Here is a 27,556-nt window from a genome sequence, read left to right as displayed (position 1 = left end):
AAGAGATGAATTATAAGCAGACCATTTGACTCTTTTACAATAAATGCACAAAATGTCTACTTTAATGTAGTTTGTTGTTTTGATGGTTCATACGTCAAACAGGTCAGCTCATTAAAGGAATGTTAATTAGGGATGTCACGATAAGGGCGATATCGTGATATTGTGATATTAAAACTGCCACAATATCCTCGTTGTCATGTTCACAATATTTAAAAGGAACACATCTGTCAGATTGATTTCCATTTGTGCAGTTCTAGCACCCTCTAATGGCTAGTTTATTAGTGCAATTAAATTTTCATTAGGGATATTTTGGCCTTCTACGTTTAAAATCTATGCTAATTGTCAGATGAAAAGGAATCTAATTTACTTGTGAAGCGATCAATGTGTGCTTGCATTAGCAAGTAAGCGCCTCAAAATTGTTATTAGACATTGTAGGTGTTTTTTATGCATTGCTGTTATGTACAAAAGCACAATATTGTTTTTCGTTTTGTTTTTTTGTATGAGCTCTCTTTTTTACAATATTGTGATCTTGTTTAAATATCGCCAACGCCCCCGCGTGATAATTATCGTATCGTGACCTTCATATCGTGATAATATATCCTATCGTGATATTTGGATATCGTTACAACCCAAATGTTAATTAGCATGTTGACTCAGAAAAGGCATTTGTATCGCTGACGAGGTGCCGTAAACGTAACGGTCCCCTCGAGTTCGGCACAGGCCCCATCGGAATGGGCGCATCATTAAAATGAACCGTCTCCCGCTGGTGTCATCCCCCCCACCCCCCGCCAATCACCCTCTCCCCCCACACTTTTTTTTTTTTTAAATTTTTTTTAACGCTTGTATTGATTTATTATCATCTGTTATTTCACACTGCATATGGCTTGTAATAATTTTAAGCTAGACAGACCCCCGCTGACAGCTACAGTGAAGTGTGATGAAGCCAGGTGGGAAATATTTGTGTACAACAGCCGGAAACTGTCAGATATTTGTGTTCCCTCTGTTGAAATTTGATTATACTTTAGGTTATCTTTCATATAACAAACCCCTTGTCATTGCTAGCCTTGCTACATTTCAAAGCTGCTGGGATGTCGGAACTATCTCACCGGTGGGCTTCAATGGCTGACGAATCAGTTCCTTACAAATTGTCCGTAATTTTAGTGCCATTTTAGGGCGCGACGTTTGCTTGCCATAACATTGTCCAGGGTAATCTGGAAGGCAATTGTGCTTATGCTCAGTTTTTAGCAAATTGAGGGAAGACCTGAAGCGCAGCTACCCCAAGTGGATACATTTGGATAAATTCCATCTGTGGGTATGAATCACATAGCTAAACCGTGAGGCGGGTAGCATTAGCGACTCGAGAATTCGAAAGAAAAATAAACAAAAATCCTGGAGGCACTGCAGTGTAATTTCGAAAACAAATTGGCTTTAGAGGTGCCCCCAATGCTACACTGTGACACCTTTGCGTCCATTTTGTAGCACTACGTGACATCTTAGTGAGACTCTTGTTGCCATCTATGTAGCTTTTTAGCACTAGCTACTTGAGAATTATAAAAAAGAAAAAAGAAAAATAGTAAGTAGTAGATGAATTTCCAAAATAAATTTGCTTTAGATGTGTCCCCAATGTCTGAGGAAGTGTACAGAGAGTCCATTTGTAGCGTTAGCTACTCAAGAAACCCCTGTAGCGTAATTTCCAAAACAAATTGGCCTTAGAGGTGCCCCCGATGTCTGAGGAAATGTACACAGTGACACCTCTGCGTCCATTTTGTAGCGCTACGTGACATCTCAGAATGCCTCTTGTTGCCTTTGTAGCTTTCTAGCATTAGCTACTCAATAATTCTACAAATATATACAATATATATCCTGAAGTCTTTGTAGTATAATTTCCAAAACAAATTGGCATTAGAGGTGCCCCCAATATCTGAGGAAATGTACACAGCGACACCTCTGCGCCCATTCTGTAGCGCTACGCGACATCTCAGAACGCCTCTTGTTGCCTTTGTAGCTTTCTATTACTGGTAAGTGCTTTCGTCCTTGGGGAAATTGAGCTCGCTTTCACCAGGCCCAAGCAAGGTCAAAGCTTTCGGCGTGTTATTTTACCCGCCTTTGCAGCGGTGCACCTGCCCGCGCCAGCTAATTAGCCCACAGAACCGGCGTTTGTGCCCGTCAAGTCGGCGCAACGACGTGATGAAATGAAATGCAACTATCAGGTTGGGGAAGGGGGAGAAAGGGGAAGTGCGACCGGCTTGAGGCGCCAATCACAGCTGAAAAGAAGAAATAAAATGCTAATGTATTCAGCTGCTGACTGACAGCTCATTCAGTCGCATGCGTCGTCGGGAGATGGTCCCGCTGACATGTCTCCCCAATCATCTGTAGCGCATTCCGCAGGAGCAAAGCGGCTTGTGTTGGCCAAGCACTCCCGGTGAAAATAGAAGCAATCATTTATTCATCGATTGAAACATCACAGGACTAAGAGGTGGTGGGGAGGGAAGGGGGACAGTGGGACGGGGTTGTTTAGCAGAGAATGGGGCAAGAGATTGACAGGCTGAAGGATGGACGGCAAAGACGCGGGTGGGGAGCGAGCGAAATGGCGTGTGAATCAAGGCAAAAAGCGAGAAAAGGCAGCACGATGACAAAAAGGACAGTTTTGCGGGAACAAAGGACATCAAAGCTAACACGGAGGAGGTTTGATGGCAGGATGAGAAACACATGGGGGTGGGGGAGGAGGTTATTCCAATAGTGCTCACAATCAAACCCTACTAAACATCAAAGGTAACAGAGGCTTTGAGAAAATGGGGACTGCAAAGCTTTTACCTAGCTCGTGATGTGCCTTAAGGTGCGTTTGCGATGATAGCGTGCTATGACAAATAGTGAAAAAATTTATTAACAAGAATGTAGATTGTAATTTAAGCCTTGAAGTATTTTTTTTTTCTTTGAGAAGCAGTTTTGTCAATCTATTACTTCATTTGAGGAGCAACTTTCTAATTTTGTGGAGCAATTTTTTGGGAGGGCGGCGCGGTGAGTGGGAGGTGAATCCCTGCTTATTTTAACTGGTCAAAGATGGACATTCTTTGCTTTCGCCTGGTTCAAGCCAGATATCTATAAAAAAAAAAAAAAGACTTGACTCAAGCACTTAATTTCGGTGTTCGCGTTAGCCGTGTCAATCATAGGTTAGCTTAGCAATTAGCCTGGTTTCTCTCCCTTCACCAGAACGATACTTGGCAGAAATGTAGCTTCTTCGCCGCCTCAAGAGGCGACGATTACTGACTTCGGAGTGACTCGCAAACTGTGATGCGCAACTGCATATTTCGAGCCTTGGAATGTGTTAATTACCTGGGCCTTCAGTGGGGACATACCCGATTTAAACCACCTCAAAGTAGAGGAGCCACAACAAAAGAGCACACTACTTTGCCTCATACAGCATTTGGAGAAGTTCTTAATAAATATGTATCTATAACATTCCAAAAACAAAATAATTTTATAAAATATATCACACTCACCAGAGGTGCTGATGCTGAATATTAAATGAATGTTTTTTTACACTGTGTAACCTGCAAAACTTGAATAGTGCAAAATAGTTAACATCCACAACTATAAACTAGAAGCAGTGCAGCCAAAAAAAAAAAGCTACGTAATGAAGAGAATAGACTGAATAGACTAAATTCATACAAATTCATGGAACAAATGTTTAAAATTTAGGTTGTGATTGTGTGCTGTTTCTTTAGGCTGACTTTGAGAAAATGGCGGGTGCAAAAGGGATCTAAAATTTGGCCCAAGACAGACAGACACATTATTGGGTTGAATAGCAAGTGATGAAAAAGTGTTTCATGCTAAAAAACATTAAATCCGAGGCTTGTCGATATTTTTTTTTCAGCTGACAGTCTAAACACTGTGATTCTCTCTTCTTTTTTTTTTTTTATTGACACAAATCTCATTAACTATCTCATCTCAGGTACAACACATCCAGTACATCTGGAAAAGAAAGAAACACATTTTGTCCAGGGGGGATTACATTGAAAACAGTACAGTCCGTCACAAGCGAGTACGTGACGTGGAACGTAAAGAAAGAAATTTCAACCACAGATGCATGGGGTGAATTCTGGATGACAACCTCGGATACATTCTGTCATGTTTCTCATATTTTTTGTTTGTTTTTTTTTTCTTCGGATTTCTCCCATGCGCTCGAAAATAAACAAGAAGCTATGGCGGCGACAGTTACGGTTGTACAAAGAACAGAAGTGAAAAATCAAACAAAGCTATAAATAATTTCAAAGAAGCAGCTAAAGATATCAAAATTCCCAAAGTGAAATTCACCCTGGTTGTTTTTTGTTTTGTTTTGTTTTGTTTTAAATAGTAGGCTACCATACAGCAAATGACATTCAGTAGCAGTAGAAAACACTCATGCAGAGAAAGCGTTTTTCCACACGTAGTCATCACCAACACGGGGTTAAATGAGCTTCATCGAGAGAGCCCAGCAACAGTCGGGGCCTTCGGTCGTTATTGTCACGGGTCTCGGTGGACTTTATTTGCTACGATACTCGATGAAAATGATACGACACAATGTACTGTCAAGTCCTTCGAGGAGTCGACTGGGTTGTTTTCTTTTTCGCTTCGCAATGATAGTCTTTGTTTTAGGACCCATTTAGAGGATTACTGCAGAATAATCACAGCCATTGGAATGAGTTTCACAATGATATAAAAAAAAGGCATTTTTTTTCTCCTTTTTTTGGCATCTGTTTGTATTCTTTTAAATCTGATATACATATATATAGATCTATATAGATGTAGTCTACTTTTACAATCATTTTCTATGCAGTAAACAATCAAAGGTTTTCATTCCAAACTAATCATCTGACAAAATGATGGTAACTAGAAAATAACGTCAACTATCGCCTAACTAGTATAGCATATGATCTTTTTTTAAATATACAAAATTCTGTATTTTTTGTTAAATCTAACAATCTGATATTTTTAGATATTTTTTCCCCCCCAAAGTGTACATTCAGTCTTTTCAAGATATATTTTCGTACACCATCTTACCACAATTACAGTTCCTCGGAGCGGATGACGTGGAACAGCGTGACGTTGTAGAGCACCTGGTGCCCGTTGTTCCAAGCGTAGAGGGCGCGGTCCCGCGGGTTGTAGTCCAGCATGGAGATGTGCGAGTACTTGTTCTGGAAGGCGATGTCCATGTACTCGTACGTGGAAGAGTTGGTTGAGTAGGCATAGTAGACCTTGGTGCCTCCCGAGTAGCCGTTGGTGACGTACAATGTGCCGCAGATCATGAAAGACTCACCGGCGCTCCTTTTAGGGTGGTTGGTGGTCCAGCTCTTGACGATCTGCAGCGTGTTGGGGTTCAGCTTGCTGATAACGATGTTGCCGGCATTCTGGTTGGTGGCGTAGACGGCCCACAGGCCCCCCTCGTCCACCATCAAGTCGATGTCGGAGTGGCCGCCCCAGGCATAGTGATATGCGTTGTTGAAGCCGGCGTAGTCGAGCTGCCGGGACTTGCTGATGGCGGAGGTGCGGAAGTCAAACTTGATGATGACGTGGCTCTGGAACTTGTTGAAGTAAATGGAACCGTTGTAGACCACCTGGCCCGTTCCGGACCAAGGGTGGGGGAGCCGGTGCGAGGTGAAGTTGTCCGACGTCATGAAGTTCTGCATGGACTTGTACTCCCGCACAAAGCGGTTGTTGTGGTAACCGTCCATGTACCAGACCTGACAGTCACAGTAAAGATGGACACAGAGGAATTAGGGTCACTAGGAATTGGGTCATTCCAAGATAGTTCTATAATCGGACCCGGCAGATATAAAAGATGCATATTGTAGTATCTATCTTGATTTCCGAGTGTCACAATTTACATGTTTTTGAAGTATGGTTGATATTTGTTGAATTTTGCCTTGTGTTGCGAGACAAAATTTGACTTGGTACTTCAGACTTGTTGTGGGGGTATTGGAGACTTCTGGACACTCTGAGACTTCCTCCATAGTAGAATTGTTTGCCACCGCTGGCTAATTGAACCGATATGGAGTGCACGACTGACTTAATTCATAGAATTTTAAGCTTGTAGGGAATGGCACCAAATGTCCTTCCCTAACTAGGACTGCAGGAGGCTAACAGCTTTAATCACCAACAGAAAATTGGCATTCCTTCTGCCACGCTTCCTAATATCAATTTATTGATCAGCAGAATGGAGTCTGGCTGAAGGGATTGGCAGATTGATGGTTAAATGGTCTAAATAATAGAGCAGCATCAAAATTGGCGATGCTATTTTACCCTCTAAACTGCTTCATCTGCAGTCAGAACGCTGACCTTTTCCTTGGCACCGCCACAGGATTTCGGCAGCATGCGCGCTCGTCAGCGCTAATTTAAGGAGACAGATCGATGTCAACAGTTTGCAACTGGCGGCAGCAGGTTACCACCGAGTCAGTCCACCGTCACTTCCAACCAGCTAAAAGACACACCTTGAATCCTGAACAGAAATGCATATCACGGCAAGCCTTGAATAAATACAGACTGAGCACCGACGGAAGCGGGTTTACGTCCGTCGATCAGGGTCAGTACAGACTGCCTGTGCATTTTTTGAAGGCTTTGCATCATAAAGCAATCGTTGGAAAAGCGGAGGCACTCGCCAAATGGTGGGCAGCCGTCAATGACGGGCCGAAGGAGAGACCGACGTTCCTACCTCTGATGAATGCCAGAGGGATATCAGGTACAATGTTCTGAGATACCAGGTACTTTTCTCTGAGATGTATGCAGAGATATTAGGTACTTTGTGTTGAGACACTAGGTACATAATGTAGACAGTAGTTGTATTGTTATCAAAAGTTGTTGGATTTTTCAATCCATATGGTAGCATAGCGTCTGGCTTCAACTTACACAAAAGTACCAAAGCGTACAACTTGCGACGAGTAGCCCAACAAAGGGATACAGAATCAATCAGCAATTGACCAAAAAAGAGTCCTGAAATGAACCGAACTGTATCCACAGAGAAAAACCGTGTGAGATTTCAGCTTTGGGAACCAGACTCTCAATAGTCAGGGGACAATTAATGCAGACCGAACTGAATCGAACTGTACCCGCTTGTTGGACATTGAGGCCAAAGAGTCAGTTTTACTGTTTAGTTATTAACCCAGGAAAACAAAAAAAACAAAAACACGTATCACAATGTTGTCAATAGGGAGAAGCAATTCAAACAAACAAACGGCAAAGAAAATATAACCTTTGTAGCGCCGGTAACACTATAACATCATCTGCCTATATTCAAATTACAACAAACCACAGTTCAAATTTAATAGAGCTGTGCGCAGCATTTCCTTTGTGAATACTTCATTTTTGTAGGCTGCTCACTTGCGTCGAATGGATCAAATTACATAGTCAACGCGCGTCCCAATTAATTTAGCGTTGAGGCTTCCTCGAGGAACGTGCGGCGGAGATCTGGCGGCAGGTGAACACAAACAGTCAGGTTGACAGCTCCGGGGCGGCACGGGCTGAGCACCACATGGGACGACTACAGTCATCTCCCCCCTCCCCCCCACCCAGTAAAAATCCCCATTTTAGCGGCTTTGCTCTCACCGCCACCGTTCCTGTTCTGCGCCAGAGGCCAAACGCTTCCCGAGCCATTCTACTTTCCTTTTTACCTGCCCCCATCCCAACCACCTGTCACCCTGCTGGGATTGACTTACATGATTCACATCAGCAAAGTTCCCTCTGAATCTGTTTCATTTGTTCTTTATATTTTCATTTGGCAAAAAAAAAGAAGTCAATGAAAAAGTGACTGATAATGTTATTTTTGTAGTTAATTGCCTAAAGATGCCATAATATCTTGGAAAAGCTTTACGTGAAGCTCAAATTCCCCAAGATGCCACAAGGTAGATGATTTCTATTTCCAATTAAACAAGGACAGAACAAATAATTCACTGATTGTGTTGGTCTGTGAAAGGCAAAGAACCAAAAACCACAGGATGAAAAGACAGTGGCATGCTAACGTCAATTATTCTTCCTTTTCCTGCTCCCGTGAGAATAGAACCGCAGATCTTTCATGTGATCTGCTTATTATGTATTCGTTTCCAGGTAGCCTTCGCGGCGTGCTAAATATAACATTAGGTCAGCAATTTGCAAGTTGAAGCAGCCTCCAGGAAGCAATTTACATAGCGGCGGATGCTCTTCATCCTCCTGACGTGACATTGAAAGTTGGGTCGCCGATCGCGGGGCCCAATAAAGTGCTCCTGTTTCGCCTCCAATAAAATGTGTTTACTTCCCGCTCTCACCTTTGCTTGTCCGCTGTAACTGCATCTGGTTAAATCCACAATGATTTATACCCGATATTTGCATTTTCTCATTGCAGACTGCAGAGTGAAAGTGTGACCATGCATGGATGTACTGTACTGGGTATTTGCGTCACATTATTTTTTTTATTTTTTATTTTTTTTAATAAATGTTTAACATATTCAAAGTGTAGGATCAATTTAGGATGTTGGACATCTTTTATTATTAGTTTATCAAAATTCAATTTTAGTTATGTTGTTTCCCGACCAGTCCTTGGAGTTTGACAGTTGCCAGATTCATAACCTCTGAGCTGGAAACAACATTAGTGAGATTTACAGTACTTTTGTAGCTCATTCGAGGCGAGGATGAGAACAAAGTATCTTTTCAGCATCTCCCTGGAGAAGTAGTCCAATGGTCAAACATTTGAAAACATTTGCAAATTATATTATTTGGGGTCGACAGCAAAGACAGATTCATCAACACTGCTAGTTAAGGATGAGGGGGAAAAAAATCTATAAGCTAACGAGTAATGTTATTTCGATAACCTCGGCAATGGATTGTACATTAGCAAGCAACTCATTTTTAGCTTGTCAAGTTGTCAAAAACACGTAAGAACATAATAGTCAAGTCACTCACAATCGCAAATGTTCAGTATTTACGATCTTCAGTATGCAATAATGTCTTCCCGAGCTTAAACATGTTTATTATCTGCCCTTTTTGTCAGAAAAACTCTCCAGGTGACATACACTGGCCTCATTCAGGAAAAATCCAATGAGGAATTTAATGAAATTCCGCTTCGCTCATTTGGCCACTCAGCGGTGACGGAAAAGCTGCCAACAAAGGGTGTTGAGCACCAACCCAAAGCCTGGGTCTACAGACGCTCGTCGGCTGGTGTGTCAGAGGGGCTTGAGCGGGTTTGCTCCCTTCAGACAGAGCCAGCAAGCTTCGTTCCATCTTTAAGCTCACTCCAAACAAGCTTCTGCATAACGGTTCTTTACTTGATGCTCTGTGAGCCGTTTCCTTCTGCTTCCAGGCTCGACTCTGCTACTAATGCTAGCAAGATGTCAGCTTGGACTTTGTACATGATGTGCAGACATACAGCTACCTCTTTCTGCAATTTGTAACACAAGATGCTAGCTAAAGTTTTTATGTTGGTCAAGGCTGGGAGTACCATCCTACATAAAGAAGCATTGCAAGGGAAGGATAGGGGCCAGGCCATGTGAAAAAAAAATGTGAGTAACGTTTACAACCATATTAATAGTTAAAACCAGTGTTGTCAAATATGAGGCCGATGGGCCAGACCTGGCCAATCAATCGAGCCCGTGGGGATAGAGCACAACTGCAATTATTCAACAAAATGAACTGTTGTTATTAATTTTGTCCCCTGTGGGCTGCACTGATGACCAATTAAAACACAGATGTGAAGATCAGATACACCAGCACATTGTAGCAGCCTGGCTACATGTTGGGAAGGTCACGATGCCATCAAAGGCAATGGATTGATATTGAAATGCAGCAGTACTTTTCTCATTTCTCATCAGATTTTCAGGAACTTTACTCCTTTTTTTTTTGTCAATAACTTGTGCTCTCATTAATGGAGGCATCCCTTGTTTTCGGCTTCCTAGCCGTCTACTGATATTGAATTGACGCTTTTGCGCCTCCTTGCTTAGCATCACCGTGTGCACCTGGCTCAAAAGTGGTTTATCTTATCTATCTACTGTATGTGCTGAACCACAATTTAAATGACCGATGCAATTGTTTTGTAACTTTCCTGAAGTGTGATGATGTGAATTTTTTGAAGTAGTATACTAATATTAGATTTAAAAAAAAAAAAAAAACGAAAAAAATAAATTCAAGCATTGATTGGCCAAGGATCCCGATCTTAAGGGGGACACACGACCGCTATCGGTCCATATCAGCGACACAACTGTAAACAGCCATTGCAACGACATGTCGGGTGTCAGAGAACTCTTTATTGGTCCCCCACACTGGCAAGCTTGTTGGAAATACGCCTCGACAGCACGCCTATGAAGACAATTTATCGAACACAGCACGTAAAAGAAAAACAAACAAACATGAGGATGCTAAAAAGAGGGAGAAACGACGTAGTGGTAAGTATGAATGAAACCTGTGAAAAATAGTGACGCCAGTTTGTCACGTCACAAACATTTCCTACACGTTTTTACCTAACAGCAGAGCGGCTAACAAGTTCGGACAAACTAACATAAACCTGTTCTGTTTGAATTCGTTTAACACAGACAAATACTGCACTATATGCCAAGTTATTAGATATGTTTTAATAAATTAGTCCTCCTGTGTGGCCAAGGATAATTTATCCTGTTAGGTGAATATTCCGCGTGTGGTCAAATGCTAAATTGCTAACCTAAATTCTGCCATCAGGTTGGTCTGTTCCAGCTGGTACTAATTTGTGTTTGGACTAGAAAGATACAATTTTTTATTTCTTCTTGAATTATGTGATATACAGTATAGGTAGAATGTTACTTAACTTACTTTCAATATAATGTGTAATTGTATTCTATGTACTGAAATTGCAGTAATTGCTCACTTGGTGGATATATTAAAGCAGGCTAAGCAAATGTACTACTGTAGCTTTTTTTTCTTCCTTGAGGTGCTTTGTTGACGTTTTTGGACAACATGAAAACACTGCTTCATAAAATTGCAATTTCAGATTAAAGATAATAATTAATAAATATCAATATTTTCCAAATATACTGGTAATTCTTTTCTAAAAAAAAAAAAAAAAAGGCAACAATTTGGAATTGTGCCTTTCCAACACTTAACTCTCAAAGCTAGTTGTGCATTACAAATACAAATGAATAAATTACGTACCCGTGTGTCTCCTTCGGGTGCCAGGGGATCCGTCATCCAAGAGCCAAACCTGGACCCCGACGTCTTGATGGTGATGGGGTCGCTGATGCCCGTCAGTTTGCCGCATGCTGCAGAGGACAAGAGGTAAGAAGACGGGAGCCAAAAGCCATTCAGGGGCGCTTTGTCTTAAATGTCCAATTCATTAGGCGAGGATTTCATTTGCTTGACATCCAAACGAGTTTGCCTGAAGGATGAGGGAGAGCTGGTGTCCATCTGGCCTCCCTCCATCTTTGTAATGGTCAATACATTCTTCTTGTTATTCCGCGCACACACGAGGAGCTGGTCTGTGTACTCTGTGTATTCGCTGCGGTTTTAATTGGCGATGATTGAGTTCTTCGTGTGAACTTGACAAAACTGCCAACCCCCCCCCGATCGCCCCTCGACATGAAGAGCGGTCCGACTTTAACGAGAACGGATTAGCGCAGGGATATAAAACGCTTGCTATTAAGCGTCCATTCCTTCGGACGCCATTTTCGCCCAGGCAAATGTCAATTAGGCGGTTTGGATGAGGCAATTCGTAATGACCCATTCCGTGGTGCTAATTTAAGGAGTAAGTCATGATAGCCTATTTCAGCTCGCCTTTATCCCCCTTTGCACAAATTTCCAGTCATTATCTGCTAACTGTACAACTCCTCGACGCTCTTCTAAGCCTCCTAAAACCTCCCCCTGCTGTTCAAGTGCTCCAGATTTTTTAAGTTCTTCATTTTTTAAACTTCATCTTCATTTCCAAATGGTGAAGCTTTAGTGTTCACATGTCTGTATAATAGGCATAATAATCAACCGATTAATAAGCATGAATTCTTGTGATTTTGTGGGGAATTGAACAGTTGAACTTCCGATGAATAATGCAAGATATTCCAAAACTGATATAATGGCATTGCCTCAAAGCACTTTTCCAGAAAGTTTTTGTTTCATTTTAACTTTCCTCGAGCATCAAGCACGCGACGTATTACACAACCGAAAATTAGAATGTAACATGCCAAACATTTTGATTGCTCAAAGGATTCCAGAATGATTTAAGAGGAAATCCGGTCATTCTCGAATGGCCAGCTTTTAAGATTCTGAGTTCAAAAGCTGATCAATTGGAATATTTTTTTTTTTAAGTTTATCTTAGTTTTAATATTTACAAAAAAAATATAGAGAGAGAAGGTATATAGAGTTTCCAGAGTCATCAGCATCTTAACTGAAAATGTAAATGAATAGTTAACAGTTTTAAATTGATCTATTATCGGCTGTATGATTCTTCAAAAAAGCCGATGTCGATATTTGTTAAAATGCCCAATATCGGCGTCGATAATCACTCTATCCCTATTATTCTGGAGTTTTAATGATCATAATCTTCCTCTGATGCTTTAGGACTCTACCAGAATCCTTTGAAGATCATCAGTAGACTTCAGGCCAAACTAAATGTTTTCTATCCATGAGGAGCCAGCAGCCAATCAAAGCCTATGAGAATGTATATTTCATGCTTTAACGTCATACTGGCTGAGATCGATCACATTTCAAGTATTTATATTCGAAAATAAAACAAAAAGAATAGCTAACTTTGCCTTCATGCTAATCAGTGCTAACGAGTAGCATGGACTTGGAGCGGATGCAATTTTGACAATCAGAATTTCTTTAGGTAGCCTGACCAAACCCGATCTTGATTTATCCAGCTTTTACTTTTCCACATAAAAACAACCAGACATCCTAGCACTGAATTAGCTTGACAATTGATTCATTTCATAGGGAATGCATTCATACGAGTAGCATAGTGATTTGCTGCTGTTGTTGTGCGCAGCATTCACTATTGGCAGTGGGGTGGTTGAGTTCTCTTACATAATCCTCAACAGGATTAGAATGAAGTAATACATCCATACGCTCTTTAATAATTCATATATTTTTTCCAATTATGCCTCCATCTTAAGACGGCTGCTGCTTTTCCGCGCCGAGGCGCAAGCACACCCCACCCCGATCCTCCACCCCGTCAAGTCTAGAGGGCCTAATCCCCTGTTGGCCTGAATATACCAAGGTCAAAGGTGACCAGACAGCAAGCCACGGGTTTGCTGGGAGGGAAAAGGCTACGTTGGACCATAATAATCAATTTTGATTGATCATAATCAAGAGTCTTTCATACCAATATTTACTGTGTTTATGATCTTTCTACTGCAGTAGGGTAGACTACAGCGACATGGCCACAATAGTTGCAAAGCGTCAGGGGAGTTCCGCTATCCTTATTTACGCAAAACAGTTAATAGAATCTTTTTAAGCGTTAACATTTTAAAAGTCAATTTCTAACCTCGCCCTATCACACAGGTGTTGGGCGCAAGAATGATGTCGAGTGTGCACCGGTATGGAATTCCCGCGTCGTTTGTCAGCATTGAGGTTTTGCCCCCAAGCGCCCCACATTGTTGGGACGTGACGGCGGGTGATTTATCGATTTGATTATTGCCCGGTGAGCAAGCGCGTCCCTTTGATCGATGGTCATTGCGCCCCACCCTCTATTTCCTGCCCGCCTCGCCTGCGCCGCGGGACTGTTCCAGTACATAACAAAGCTTGAAGGACAGACTCGACTTTCCACTTTTCTTTTTTTCTCCTCTTGCAGTTGCTGCGGAAATATATCAGTTGATTTTAAAAGGTGGTAGGCACGTCTATCATGAGAAGACCCACAAAAATATCTGAAGAAGCCATGCCTAAAAAAAAACAGGAAGTCTGCCATTTTGGTTTGAAGCAGCCATTAAGGGACTAGTTTGGCTTTATCCAAGGGTCCTTCAAAGACAACCTTGTCCTCAGTCTCTGAAGCCAATTTCACTTGGGGAAATGGTACTTGGCAGGCACGTCTATTATTAGGAGACACACAAAAGCCATCCCCAGATACACACAAGAAGTCTGCCATTTTAAGTATTTTATGGCCATTTCACGCATTTATTTCCAAAGGTCCTTCAAAAACAAACACTCCTAGAAATTCAATCTGATTGAGAGATGTCAAATTTAATCGACAACTAATCTACGTAATCAACGATTATATATACTAGTAATCGTTTGAAGCCAATGTTAATCTTAAAGTTGTTCAAATCCTGATTTGAGCCACTCAGCAGTGAAACAGTGACCTAACCAGGAACTGAATCAGATTCTTCATCACAACAATCTCTGTCTTGTGATCTTTTTTCACTGTTGTTTAGTTGTCGTTTTTTTTTTTTTTTTTTTTTTTTAATAATTGGATACTAAACAGTAATCTGGAAGATTAAAGTTTAATGTTGTACACTATAAAATATTTGATTAATTAATGAAATAATTGACAGCCCTAATCTGATTGCTAATATATTAAGAGTTTCATTTAGATAGTTGACATTAAATTGCATGTGGATGCGACAAAATTCGATTACTCGTCATGAAACACAAATTTCTCAAACTCGATTCTACAAGTCCCTTCACCCAATGCTCCTTCAAAATGCTTACGGCCAAAACCCAAGATTGCGAAGACCGCGTCATTGCGGCTTGCGACTTTAGTTTGACTTTTTCCTCTCTTCCCAATCCCCCTTTCCTTTTCTGTTGTGCTGACGCTTATGCAGCTTATTGACCTTCATGAGTGAAGTCTCAGCAACAGGAGCGCCGCTGCGCCTTTTGTGCCAACATGAAAGCACCGGCGGGCCTCGATTCTGCCGTCCCTCGCTGGGTGACCTCGTCTTTCATCTCTTCCTGTCTCGTGTTCATGCACAAACCGCGCTACAAGCATCGACTCGGCTTGCTTCAGCCCAGAGGTGGGAATAAATTGCGTACAGTATGTGCAAGTCATAAGTGAGTCTCCAGTCTTGACCTTCAAGTTTTGGTAGCTAGTTTGGTAAACAAGCCTGTTGAATTTTTGTTGTCGTAGTTTGGCGACTTCTTTTTAAGCTCAATCATTCCTCAAAAGTGCCTCTCGCAGTGTAAATAATAATCAAAATATGCGCACGGGGACACAACATACCCGCGATTTGCAGAGTGTCCGCGTTGCTCTGCCGTCTTATTCAATGGAGTGTGGGTGTGCATCCATTAGCGCCGAGACTTGCGACAGAGGTGTGAAGACACTGGCGACGGGCTGGAAAGCAAAAGGACTTGGCAAGCCCGCCGGGCATTTATCATCACCGCAGCGCCTCCATGTTTTTTCTCACATGATTTCCTCAGTAATTGTGTGGAAGAGATGCGGTCGTTGAGCCCGAGTACCCAAACTACCAAATGATTAGGACATCACAGCATATTATCAATGCAATACGCTACTTCAGCAGAGTTAGCAGAGGAATGGCGTCAAAGCAGCTTGTGAGCATGAAACAATGTTTTCTTATGTATCTGTTTTTTATTTTTCTTTTCTTTTATATAAGTAATTCAGGCGTCTGAACGTAGAACCAACTTTACTGATTCACAACCACCAGTTGGTGGCATCAATGGCGGATTTTGGATATGCGAGCAGCACAGTTTGTGAGTTCATTTGTAGAAACGGCTGCAGTTTATGCAACCGACTTTTTTTCTACTCCTGATTATGAAAGAACTGAAAAAGGCAGAATCCCGTTGAAAGGCTAGTGTATTTTTTTTTTTTTTTGTAGATTTAGTGTACGTATAAACAGTATAACCATTGACCACAATATCCTCTATACAATATGCTGAAAAATGGCCGGCGGTGACTTGAATGTATGCCGACTCAAACGCAAACTTACCGCATTTCCACAAATAAGCCATGCCTGAACCACTTGGACAAGCATTTTGACACAATTCCATGTGAAACTTTTTGCAGGTGTTCGTGATACGCATAATGTACGGGCCTTTATCACGATGACAATATTATTTTGATACACAGTGCGACTCTGTTTCAGTTCCACAATCTAAATTGGATATATGCGTACTCTTCACTTATTACTGTGGCTAAATGAGAAAAGACAAGTAAGTTAATTTAACCTGTTGCGGACCAAACCAAGAAAAACTCATTATGACTTTGCTTGCGCATTTTCCACACTATGACTTTGAAATAGTGTTTAATAAAGGTGTGGCAGTTAAAAACAAAACAAAACAAAAAAAACTAAAATATTGATTAATCAAAAAAAATAAAATAATGGACAGAGTAATCGATGTCTAAATTAACCATTCATGGCAGCCAATTTTAGATCTTGTTGTACTTTGAATGTAGCGTCGCCACGGCAACATTTGTGTGTGACGTGAATGTGCCTGAGCATCTTCGGTCGGCGGCCGTTGCAGGTGTGTGCATGCACGTGTCTGCGTCTGCATCTGTGGCCTACCCAATTTTCGCATGCACGCTCGCAGCCTCTCCTCGAGATTAGACACTCGGCTGTGGAGCTCCTCGTAGTCATAGGCCCCCATCTCCTCCTGCAGCCCGCTTAGCACTGACGTCAGATTCTGGACCTCCTCCTTAAACTGCAATACCAATTTGGCATCGGCCTTGTACTCCACCAACACCGGTATCAACGGCCTAAGCTCCTCCATTTTCGCCTTTATGGCCTGAAAGGATTAGAATAAGCTCGGTTGAGTGTCAGGTGCGTCGCAAAAACCAACCCCACCGCCCACCCAGGCGTCCGCGAAAGAAAAAAACAAAACAAACAAACTGTCTTTTCCTGGCTACGCTAACGCTAACCTGCCACCAAGACCCCCTACGTGTGTTTTACCCGTGCGCATGCGTGCGTGTGTGTGAGTGTGTGTGTGTGCACAAACCCGCACAATTTTTTTTGCTCTCGAGGCTCCGTTCCGGCGGTGACCAGCCGCTTTAAACAACAACAAAAAATAAGAAGAATAAAAAAGCAAGCCCTCGGTACACCAGCAACAATTGGGAAAGCTCTTTATTGGTCATAATCTTTTTAAAATGCAACATCGTAGTAAGGGTTACATGCTTTTTTTTTTTTTTTTTTTTTTTTTTTTTTTTTTTTTTTTTAAACATATCACACACAACTGGAACTTTACGTCTAGAGAGGTTCTTTTTTATTTTATGTTTTTTTGTAGATGTCGAATAACCAAATATGCATAGACAAAAGCTCCAAAGCAATTAGAATGAAATAACAACAATTAGAGAAGATTAATCAATTACATTTGTGAATCAAAGTAGAAGGGGGTGAAAAAAAACAGCAATAAGTAACATGCAGGAAGAGATCAGTGGTGTGGGCGGGGGCTGGTCTGGCTCTTAATGGCTGCTAAATGAACTGCCCAAAAAAAGCTCTCACTTGGGTTAATGGGGAAGGGAGGGTGGGGTGGGGAGAAAAATCTGGATTTTGACCTGCCTCTTCTTCCCTGTGGCTCTTTCTGTTTGCCTCTCTCTCTTTACATGTCTTAAAGTTAGCCCTGCAAGCAAGAAAACGACAGGCTGTTGATAGCAGCTTGCTAACCTCGCTAGCAGACACACAACAAACAAAACGCGCAAGATTTTTTATTATTTTTTTTGCACAGGAACAACAGCAAAGGCATGCATTTGATGGGTAGGGCGTTGTGGTTATGGTGTTATAAACATGCGGGTGGGACAGCGTCACACTGTCGATGTCTGCTTTTGGAAGGACCTCAACATGCTAGCGCCAACCCTGAGTAAACCTTCCCTAATTGATTTTTTAAACACTACAAATGTGTCGCTTTAGACAAATATTAGCAAAGAGGCTGTGTTTTGATAGACTTTTTTTTTTTTTTTTTTTTTTTTTTTTTGGAAAGAAAAATTAAATAAAGGCCTCACCTCTAATAAGGACAACATTACAACTACATGAGTGTGAATGTCATTACCAAATAAACACAACTGCAGTGTTTTAAATCTGGATTTTGTTTTCGAGAAAAAAAATGCATAAAATAAAGACCTCACCTCAAATAAAATCGTCTCCCGTCTGTTTTTTTTTTTTTTTTAGTGCTATGTGTTATGGTAAATTTCATTAACAACTATCACAGTGGTTGCATCGTAAATAGTAATTTTAGTCGTAGAGAAAAGTCCTCACCTCAAATAAAATCGCTACTTTTTTTTACCACTTCACTGCAGATGTCAGTAGCAAATTAACACAGTGGCTGTGTTTTAAGTCGTAGTCAATATTTTTAATCTGCATTGTTTCATCTATTCGTGGAATCACATTATAAAAACTTAACACTTGATTAGTAAATTTCATTTACTACAGGAAAACGAATCTTGACTCATTAACTTTTACTTTTTCAAAATGACAAAAAAAATAAATAAATGCCTTGCCACCAATAAACGCCTCATTTCCCCCTACAGGGAAACAATGCGTGGAGGCGGACATCACTGCCAAGTTAACAGGTAGGTGTGTCTTAAATCTTTTAAAACTCAATCGAACATGATGTCATTGTCAAATTTATGAATTTGTGAATCACAACCAAATTAGGCTGCCAAGTTAACAGGTAGGTGTGTCTTAAATCTTTTAAAACCCGATCCAACATGTGATGTCATTGTCAAATTTATGAATTACACAGCCAAATTAGGCTGTTGCCGAAATGGGCAGCAGAAGAAATTGAAAGAGAAAGTCGACTCTTTTATGTATATGTCCAAACATTGAAGCCCCAAAACTACTCTTAAACTGTTTGTGCTCTGTCTAATATGCTGTTGGTTCACATTGTGCAATATTATGGCACTAGCATGTTCAGATTTCCTGGCAGTTTAGACAATACTTGGTTTTGTGATTATGAAAATACTGTAACACATCTTCTTCACAGTAGTCATGTATGCTGTCGTTCAAAAGTGTGGGGTCGCTCGGAATGTTTTAGTTTTGAGACGAACGATAAACATTATTTAATGGAGAGAATGAATTCATCAGAAATGCCGTCTTGACACTCTGTTCAATGGTGTGTTTTCATGGAAAATGACCCCAAACTTTTGCCCAGAAGTGTATGTATGGGATTGACATGGCTCACGGGATTGGATTGAACCATCCCCAAGGACAAGATGATTTTGAGGTTGTGGAATCGCTCAGATTTGCTCACCTTGTATTGCTTGGCAATGTTCTGCATGTGGTTCTCCTCCACCTGCCTGAACTTGGACTGCAGGCCACGGAGCTGCACCTCCATCTTCTCCACGTATTGTAGCTCCCTCTGGGTTCTCTGGTCCAGCACCTGGATGGACTGCGTCATGTTCTGGACCTGTGAGCAAACTCATGAGTCTCCGTGGCTTTTTTTTTCTTTTTTTCGGCAATCTTAAAAATAGGGCTACCTTCTCCAACAGCTGCCTCAGTTGTTTGGTCCGGGCGTCCCTGGAGCACATGGATTGTTGGGGCGCCACCACGGTGCAGACGCACCTACCCTCGCCGTCCTGGCCCGAACTATAGACCTGCCACGACTCCTCCGGGTTTGCCGGCAGCACCTGCAGGGTAGAAAAAGGTGGCGGTAGTTGAGTAGTGATACCTAAAGAAAGGGTTTCAAAGGGGTGCCCTGGTGGGCAGTTTTGGAAATATTACAAATTGGAAACTTCCCATGGGGATTCATGGGAAGTCACTGAGGATTGAGGGTAATATAATACAAAGGTATCACATTCAAACATATGAGCAGATCATAAAATGTTTTCCCCCAACTTTAAATTCCTTCTGTTTTGTAAATTCCTGTTTTTTTTTTCCCCCACTGTACATACAAATTTCCAGAATTTCACAACCAAATGCTCAAAGGATCCTAGGGTGACTCTTCAGATCAATTCATTGTTCTGTGATTAAGATATTTGGATAACTGGTCAGGTAACCATCAATGAGATAAGCTGATGCCAAAGATGATGGCACCAAAAGCTCTGGCAAAATAGGAAAAGCAGTAGTTGGTATGAAGGAAGTATTGGTGTGTGATATACTTCGACTGAGACTTAAGGTCTGTGCCTGTCACTATACAATATCTCGTTGGCTTAGTTAGATGATCAAAGCGGCAGTATTTGTTTAAATAAATAATTTTATACTCAGTTCAGTGAAATGGGTTGCGGCATAGTGATTGGGAATCACTGGTGTAACTGTAAGCTGCTGCATCTACATTTCCAAGTTGCTTTACCAAGTGGGTAAGTTGGTAGACAGATGGGAAGAAAAGGAAGAAGGCCACGATCCCAATCACTCTCATCCCGCGCAGCGAATGAATCTCAGCGGATCCAGCAAACAGAATCAATCGTTTCGGAGCGCACTGGAATCATTCATTCGCAGGAGAACATTTTCTGACCGACTGACTGAACCGAGCAAGTGGAAAAACCATTAATCACTCGGCAAATCCCGTGTGCACCTACTGATTCCATCAGTGGGAGGAAGCTGCGAACAAATTGGAAAAAGGCTACTGCCGCTCTGCTGCACTGCTAACAATGATGATCTCATCTCGAGAAAAATCTCACACTTGGTTTTGGGGTTTTATGAAATAAGGGGTTGGACCAACTGATTGATTCAAACTTCAACTGTTCGTCCCATCCTGTTTGTCCTGGATGTTTCCAGGATGTCAAGCATAGTATCTACGAGCAGAGCCATTGACTGCATTTCGATTTTAACTCTTACATTTGATTGATTTTAATCCCTGGGTGTTCCAAAGCATATTCAGACAATCAGTTGGTGGAAAATGCAGATGAGCCCCATTGGGGAGAGTAGCTTGGTGGTGGTAAAACTATGGCTAGATCTCTGGTCTTTATACATTTGATGGACTTTAAACCTTTGGTGTATCATACGCTCATATGTTGGCTGACGATGAAGGTGAATCCCAATGGGAAGAGTTGCTTCCTGGTGGTAAATCTGGGACTGGGATCGTTGTCTTATATGTAACCCCTCGGTTTTGCCAAACATTCTTCATTTGGCGGAAGATGCAGAGACGGACTGCTCGGGGTTAGTAAACCTACAACTAGAACTGTGGTCTTTATATACTTGATGGGCTTAAAGCCTTGGTTTTGTCACCTTCTCATCAAGAGTCTCACATCAGATTAAGAGTTACTTGTAGACGGTAAAAGGACAAAATAAATAGTTGCACACTTACTCCGGTGCTCCGGTCCAGGTAGCCGCCCTGCGCCGCCGTCAGCTTGGTGGTGTTGAGCCCCACCAGCGAGGGCAGCGTCTGCGACATCCAGTTGGTGATCATCGCCATGGTGCTCAGCACCACGCCGATCTTGAGCAATGGCACCGACATCTTTTACCCCCTCACCACCCTGCAGAAAGTGCGGCTCCACTCACGCCGTCTTCATCCTAACGACTCCGGGGAAGATTTGCTTTGGATGGGGGTCTCGTATCCCGCACTGGCTCACCGCTTCACACCTGGACTCCGGGTCGGTTCCTTGTTTCTCGCACATCTTCTTCTTCCAATGTAACTTGATCCAGTGGAATATTTATTGGGTAAAAAAGGAGAGACGCAGGATCCTCTGTGTGGCTCGGCTTTCTCCCGCGCACTGGTCCCTCTCTTTGATGCGCCTCTTTACTATTTGCTTCACGCCCACAACCCGCCTCCCGCCTGCCGTCATTAAGCGGCTGCACGCTCCGAGTGGATGAGAGCGAAGAGGGGAGGAGGAGGTAGGGGGACAGAGGAGGGGAGAGCTACTATGCATCTATCTCCAGACGCAATGATGTCAGCCAGGCTCATGGAAAAATCTGCGATTGCAGTTTGATCCGCCCATCGCGGCTCGACCCCCTGAGCCGGGATGACAATGAGGGATTAATCAGACGCGCCAAAACGGCGAGGGGATGCTCACGGTCGCTGTGGCAACTGTCTCCACCCTCCACTCCACCTCTGAATAAACTCCCTGCTTGTCATATAGCTTCTCTGATGGGGGGCTAAGATGCTTTCAACTCCTAATGAGAGTTGCGCTTTTAATGCCTTGGACTCTGGCGCCATCTGGACACTAAATCTGGTACTGCGGGTATTCAAGGACTGCAGGTTTATACATCCATTTTCTGTAGTGCTTATTCTAATTTGGGTCCAAGTGAGTTGGAGCTGTTCCGGTTGGACACATTGGACTGGTTTCCAGTCAGTTGTCCACACTATGGATTAATTTGAGTCTTTAAAAAAACAAACTTAAATTGTGGGGGTTGGGTATGTAGGAGTAAGCCGGAGTAAGGGAAGAAAATGGAAAAAGAGGAAAGCCTCAATGAGATTCAAGCATCGGAACTCAGTAGTGTCCTAAGGAACCTCTCTTCCACTCTGCTGAATTCAGCAGAGTTGAGGGCAAATTGAAGACCTTTTTTTTTTTTTAAAAAAAAAGAAAAGTTTTAATCATCATGATTATCACTTTGGGGAACTTTTTAAGGCATTGAATCCCAATCACTGTGCCACAACCTAGTGTGCGGAAAATCATTTATTTTCACTTAATTGGCCTGTGAAGGATTTATCTTTCCACTTCAAATAATGTATCTTTGTTCATTTGTTTATGCCAGCATAGTGAGTGACAGGCAGAACAATTGCATGCACTTCTACTAGATGGCAGAAAGAACAGTTAAGTTAACCTGTGTGTCCGCCGGTTTCCCGTTCATATAGCAGGATAAATTATCATCTTTGTCCTCAACAAACAGATCAAGATTCACAAAACTGAGACGATATCAATATTTCATTATACTTTTTGTGATGCTTTCGTCTGGCAGTGTGATTTTTCTCAAAGAATACATTAAAATAAGAGCTTAGGTTCAATAAAGGTGGGGATACACTGTTTCTGCTTCCCGCCAGTGACTCATATCAACGCTGTTTGCTGCGCTCGACCATACACAAAACCTTTTCATATTTAAGTTTCATCCATGTGAAATAAGGCCGCGAAAATGGCAGCGATGCATCATGCATGGGACTCCCGGAATAGCCGCAGTGCTTCTGTCTGCTGGCCCCCGTAATGCATTTTACGGGTAGGACTCTGGCCACATTGACGCACCTCACTGCTTTTGTGACCTTTGCGTTCGGATGTGGTGCATCAGCAGAGGTCAAGCCCCACGTGTGGCCAGAGAGTATATTTGTTTATTACGGCACCGTCAACACAAGCAATTAAAATACAAGCCACAAATAGCGAATCAATTTTTCATGCTCCAAGTCTGACAAATGAGCATTCAAAATTCCTAAGACACGAGCCTTGTTTTAAAAAAAAGTAACATCATAACCCTGTGGTGCATTACAGTGAGAAGCAGTTGCCATGACGACGCTAATACACACGCGCACGCACACACTCACAATCACGCTTCGGGCCCACAAGTGCACTACGACAATGCAACTCCCACTCTGACTGCCACTCACAGCATAACACCTCAAGCTTCAAATTCAAACGGTTTAACATTTTTTTTTTTTTTTAAATTATTTATCATTCTTTCAAAAAGATGGTTTCTACTACTCATATTTATTTTCAGCCACTCATCTTTGAGACTGGACTGTAAAATAACGTAATAGAATCAGTGCATTATTAAAATCATATTGACGTACACCAATACACAACTTGCGTTTCTGAATATCAAAGGTGAAACTGTTTACAAAAACACGTTTGGTTTGCCGAAAGTACTTTTGTAAAAACGTTGAAAACAATTTTGCTTTCAGGGAACTAAAACGGATGTATGTTTGAACACCAAAATCTCACATCTGTCTCTTTGACTGACAAGTGATCAGTCCACTAAAAATATTCCCCATTCACACTTATATGTTTTCATATGATTCCATTCTACATTTTTGATGGACAGTCTTCCCTGGGTAGCACTTCCCCCTATCGATTTACTGTCAGTCAGCTGACACTCCATTCAGCCCTGACCCGAATAAACTGCATGAGTGAAACGTAGGTGCACCTACTAACACCATAAAAGCCCGACCCGCCCAACCGCCCCCCCGCCCCCCCCCACCACCCACTCCTCCCACTGACTGATGGCATCCACCCATCACTGCAAATAGCCGCCATTGTTCGATCGTGTCAGCATCTTTTCAGAGAGCAGGCTGTTAAACCATTTCACAGTGGAGGCGTTCCGTTTGCAAGCACGCCACAACTGCAATGGAGCACATGGAATCCAAACATATATGTACTGTAATGCATATTGTCTTTTGGATTGTGAAAATCAATCGTCGATGTATACCAAATATCCTTCAAGGTGATATTGTGTCAATATTGTCCAAGCTAATAGGGTTAGCGCCGAGCTTCGTTTTATTGATGATGTCACTCAGACTGAAGTTTATCATGCGTAGATCCAAGTAGCCGTGGGACAAAATATCCATATGATGCTCAATATATCAACGTCGGGTATCGATAATGATACTGTATGCACGTGTGTCCTCGATCAACCGTGTTTACATCAACATCGAATGCAATTTGGAGTCGATGTAACGTATGTCCTTTGGGATGGAGGAAGCCATTGTCCAATTGAAAGTTTAGTTTTGAGGAAAACTAACGTACATATTTTCGGAAAAAGTATTTTTTTAGTTACTTTTTTTCAAACATTGAAGAATATTGCAGTCTAGAGGGAACTTAACGTGCATGCAAACGTAGTCAAACAAACTTACCATCAGTATTTTTATAAACATTCACGATTTGAGTTTCGAATATGCCAGGCGTACAAATTTTCATAAACATTAAAAGCAGTATATCGTCGTAAACAAACCTAATGTATGTCTTTTTGCAAACAATGAAAACCATTTATTTACCTTTTTACGTATATTTCATAATTTCATATAATTTATAAACATACGTACGTTTATGGAAATATCCATTTTGACACTGAACGCAATTTAGAATCTCTAATGAACTTAATGTCTTACTTTTTTTAAAACATTGAATACAGTTTGATCTGGCGGTAACATTTCATATGCTAACCCGTCAAATATACGGTCAGTAATTGTTTCCGTAAACGCTTGCGACAGCGTTGGTTGTCCAATCAACCAAGCATATGAATTTCCGTTAATACTGAATGCAATCTAGAGTCTGCAATACTGTTTAATTTAGTTTTACAGGATCATTTCGAAACAAATTTTCATAAACATTGCTGTACACATTTTCAAAGATTCGCAGCACTTTCAAGAGTGCAACATCCTTGCTCTTTTATTAAAGACAGCATTCAATGATCAACCTCATCTTTTATATGGATTCTGTGTTTTTTTTCAACATCTATTATCATTTCAAAGCCTTCATAACATCTCAAACCCTTTTATTAACAGTGCTATAACCACGCCAACGCTCTCTTTTTATCCAGCTTTTATTGCGGCTCGGTTCGAAGGCGCTTGTCGTGGCGGGAGATTATCTGTGCTTTTGTGCGAGAGCTTGTTTTGATTGTATTGATCTGTTGCAATGTTTTCCTTGTAACTATTGTGAGATCACTGTTGTGCCGTTAACAAGAGAAGAGTACCTTTCAACGTTAATAAAGCAACCTCGAACTTTGTGTGAAAATGGAAGGGTTTTAGTTTAGTTTTTTTTTGTTTTGTTTGTTTTTTAATTGATCATACATATTTTTTATGTCCCTCAAGGGGAGATTCACCTCCCACTCTGATGTATACTTTGTGTTGCACACCACACATAGAATCAGACCACACACATACACATTCAAGGTGAGATTCCGAGTGAAAGATGTGTGCAAAGAGTGCTGCAATCACTTGGCCTGGGGTTGTGGCAACGATGCCCTGCTCAAGGGTACTTTTTACAAAATAGCGAGGTACAACCCAAGATAAACATAATGTATGAAATTCAGACCCAAATACAAATTTGCGATATAGAGAACCCGCGATAAGTGAACCACGAAGTAGCGAGGGACCACTGTATAGTGACAATTGATATATTGGGAGAAAGTTATGCAGAAATCCATCACACAATTATGCTATTGTGAGATTATCGCAGGCAAAATATTGCAAATAATACAGTATCAGCGATGATATCGCAATGCTGCCATTATGTAATAAATTAGGAGAAAAACGGTAGATGATACATGATGATTCATGTGCAGTTAAAACAACCCATTTGTTTTATTTCACCGATATTGTTCAATGTTTTCCAATAAAATATGATTGGAACACTGAAGGTATACGCTGCTTGTTATGAAAAAAATCGGCAAAAATCGGGATCGGCAGGTCCGACTTTTTAAAAGATCGGCTATCGGTGATGGGCCGGAAAATTGTGACTGGTGCACCTCTACTCTAGTAAATGCTATAAACTTCTGCCTCGGCAGACAAGATAATTGTGTATTTCACTTATTCTGGTCTGATGACATGCAGTTACATCCACACTCTCTACTCCCTCGTATTTAGATATTGTGAATTTAAAACAATACTTAACAAAGCTTGTATAATTGTGTATATATAGGACTACCTGGAAATATTGAGTCACGTGATGGACCTGGGCCACCATTAATGTCGGACCCTAAAGTTGATATCAATATATTGCAAATATATTACAACATACTCTGCTATTTATGCTGCTTTTTCAATATCTTGAAGAAAATGTAGCCACAATTACCACGTGATCACTAGCACGCCATGTCTTCGCAAAAATAATTGCATATCGCAACTTACTCTGGAAGAATACCAGCTACTATAGTTTTTGTTGCGCGATATCAACTCATCACTTCCCCAAATATCACAAAAACGTCCCGTATGGCAACTTAGGCAGAGCTAGTTGAGAAATAAAAATCATACTGGGGTGGGTTTCTCCTGGCATACACACACACACGACGCCCACCTTGATGAAGTGTTTACCTTTTGAGATCACAGGAAGTCAGTTGCACTAATGGTGTTTATGCGTTAATGGACTCACTGAGCATGCTCACAACACCTCCGGGAGGGACTGCAGTTCATTTTGGAGCAGTGATTTGGAGGCAGGAAACAATAATCATACGGTTTTTCTCTCAAGTAGATGAGTAGCGGTATCAAGGCTGCATGCGTAATCTCATTAAATACGCTTGGCACATTTCTCCTCAGCCAATTAAAGGGCCGGGTGACATTTTTAACAGGAAGCCGGATGCAAAATGGCGTTTTAAATGGGGAAATAAGAGCTTACTTGTGTGAGTTCGGTGCCCATGACGATGAGGAGGACCAGCGTGAGGAGCCTGCTGGCGGGCTGCATCTCTCTTGCCTTCCCGAGTGTGAGGATGGAGTCCCCCCACCCCCTCACCTTGTCTGTATTTTCTCTGCCCCCCGCCGCCTTCTTGGCGTCTTCTTTTCCGGCGTTGCAGGTGTTGTTTTAATGCCTTGATGACCAAACGTGCGCTTACAGTTACCCCCTCTTTTTCCTCAGCAACGCTGCGTGTGCATAGGCATCGCCTCGTCTCCACCACACCCCTTCCCCCTTCTTCTTCTCCTCCTCCTCCTCCTCGCTCTCGCTTTACGCGTCGGGTCGAAGCATTTGGGTCAGTGGGTGGTCGGCGTAGGTGCTGGTGCTGCAAAGTTTACATCACCCCCGCCTAGACACGCCGTCGATGCTGCCGGTGGAGAGACTGGCCGAGCGCTGAGAGCCGGAAGTTGCAGCCTGATGATGGAAGAAGGGAGGTAGGGAGGGGAGGAGGGAGTGAGGAAAAGAGGTGGTCCAACT

General features: G+C 41.9%; 2 protein-coding genes across 14 annotated transcripts in view; one reads left to right on the top strand and one right to left on the bottom strand.

Annotated features, from left to right (window-relative positions):
- LOC144002782 (uncharacterized) overlaps positions 1 to 27,556 on the top strand; it is a 98,683-nt gene that overhangs the window by 33,935 nt on the left and 37,192 nt on the right. For 9 of the 12 annotated variants that reach the window (XM_077498330.1, XM_077498329.1, XM_077498323.1 and 6 more), the window contains exons 4-5: positions 11,146 to 11,244; positions 18,365 to 18,406. The gene's annotated coding sequence lies outside the window, so the exon portion shown is untranslated. Of the gene's footprint in view, positions 1 to 11,145; positions 11,245 to 14,714; positions 14,904 to 18,364; positions 18,407 to 27,556 lie in introns of all 12 variants that reach the window. The other 3 variants (XM_077498322.1, XM_077498326.1, XM_077498324.1) reach the window with 1 other exon arrangement.
- olfm1b (olfactomedin 1b) lies at positions 858 to 27,517 on the bottom strand. Of its 2 annotated transcripts, none has more exons than XM_077498307.1 (6): positions 21,079 to 22,271; positions 19,313 to 19,462; positions 19,087 to 19,242; positions 16,410 to 16,629; positions 11,122 to 11,228; positions 858 to 5,720 (listed from the first exon to the last, which is right to left on the bottom strand). In XM_077498307.1, exons 1-6 carry the CDS (start codon positions 21,226 to 21,228, stop codon positions 5,046 to 5,048), a joined length of 1,458 nt encoding a protein of 485 aa, XP_077354433.1. In that variant the 5' UTR covers positions 21,229 to 22,271; the 3' UTR covers positions 858 to 5,045. The 2 variants fall into 2 exon arrangements, with proteins under 2 accessions (XP_077354433.1, XP_077354435.1); XM_077498309.1 differs by lacking the exon at positions 21,079 to 22,271 and adding an exon at positions 27,026 to 27,517 and having other exon boundaries at positions 860 to 5,720.

Source organism: Festucalex cinctus, chromosome 15 (genome assembly GCF_051991245.1).
Source record: "Festucalex cinctus isolate MCC-2025b chromosome 15, RoL_Fcin_1.0, whole genome shotgun sequence".
Classification (NCBI taxonomy): domain Eukaryota; kingdom Metazoa; phylum Chordata; class Actinopteri; order Syngnathiformes; family Syngnathidae; genus Festucalex; species Festucalex cinctus.
This window is presented reverse-complemented; position numbering and strand designations above follow the sequence as displayed.

What these genes read in the sequence shown, in the direction of transcription:
- olfm1b (XM_077498307.1), bottom strand. Translation starts at nt 21,228, where the DNA reads ATGTCGGTGCCATTGCTCAAGATCGGCGTGGTGCTGAGCACCATGGCG. An exon ending in AGCGTGCATGCGAAAATTGG is followed by an intron (nt 11,229 to 16,409) that starts GTAGGCCACAGA and finishes TGTCCTCTGCAG; the next exon opens with CATGCGGCAAACTGACGGGC. An exon ending in CACCCGAAGGAGACACACGG is followed by an intron (nt 5,721 to 11,121) that starts GTACGTAATTTA and finishes TGTGACTGTCAG; the next exon opens with GTCTGGTACATGGACGGTTA.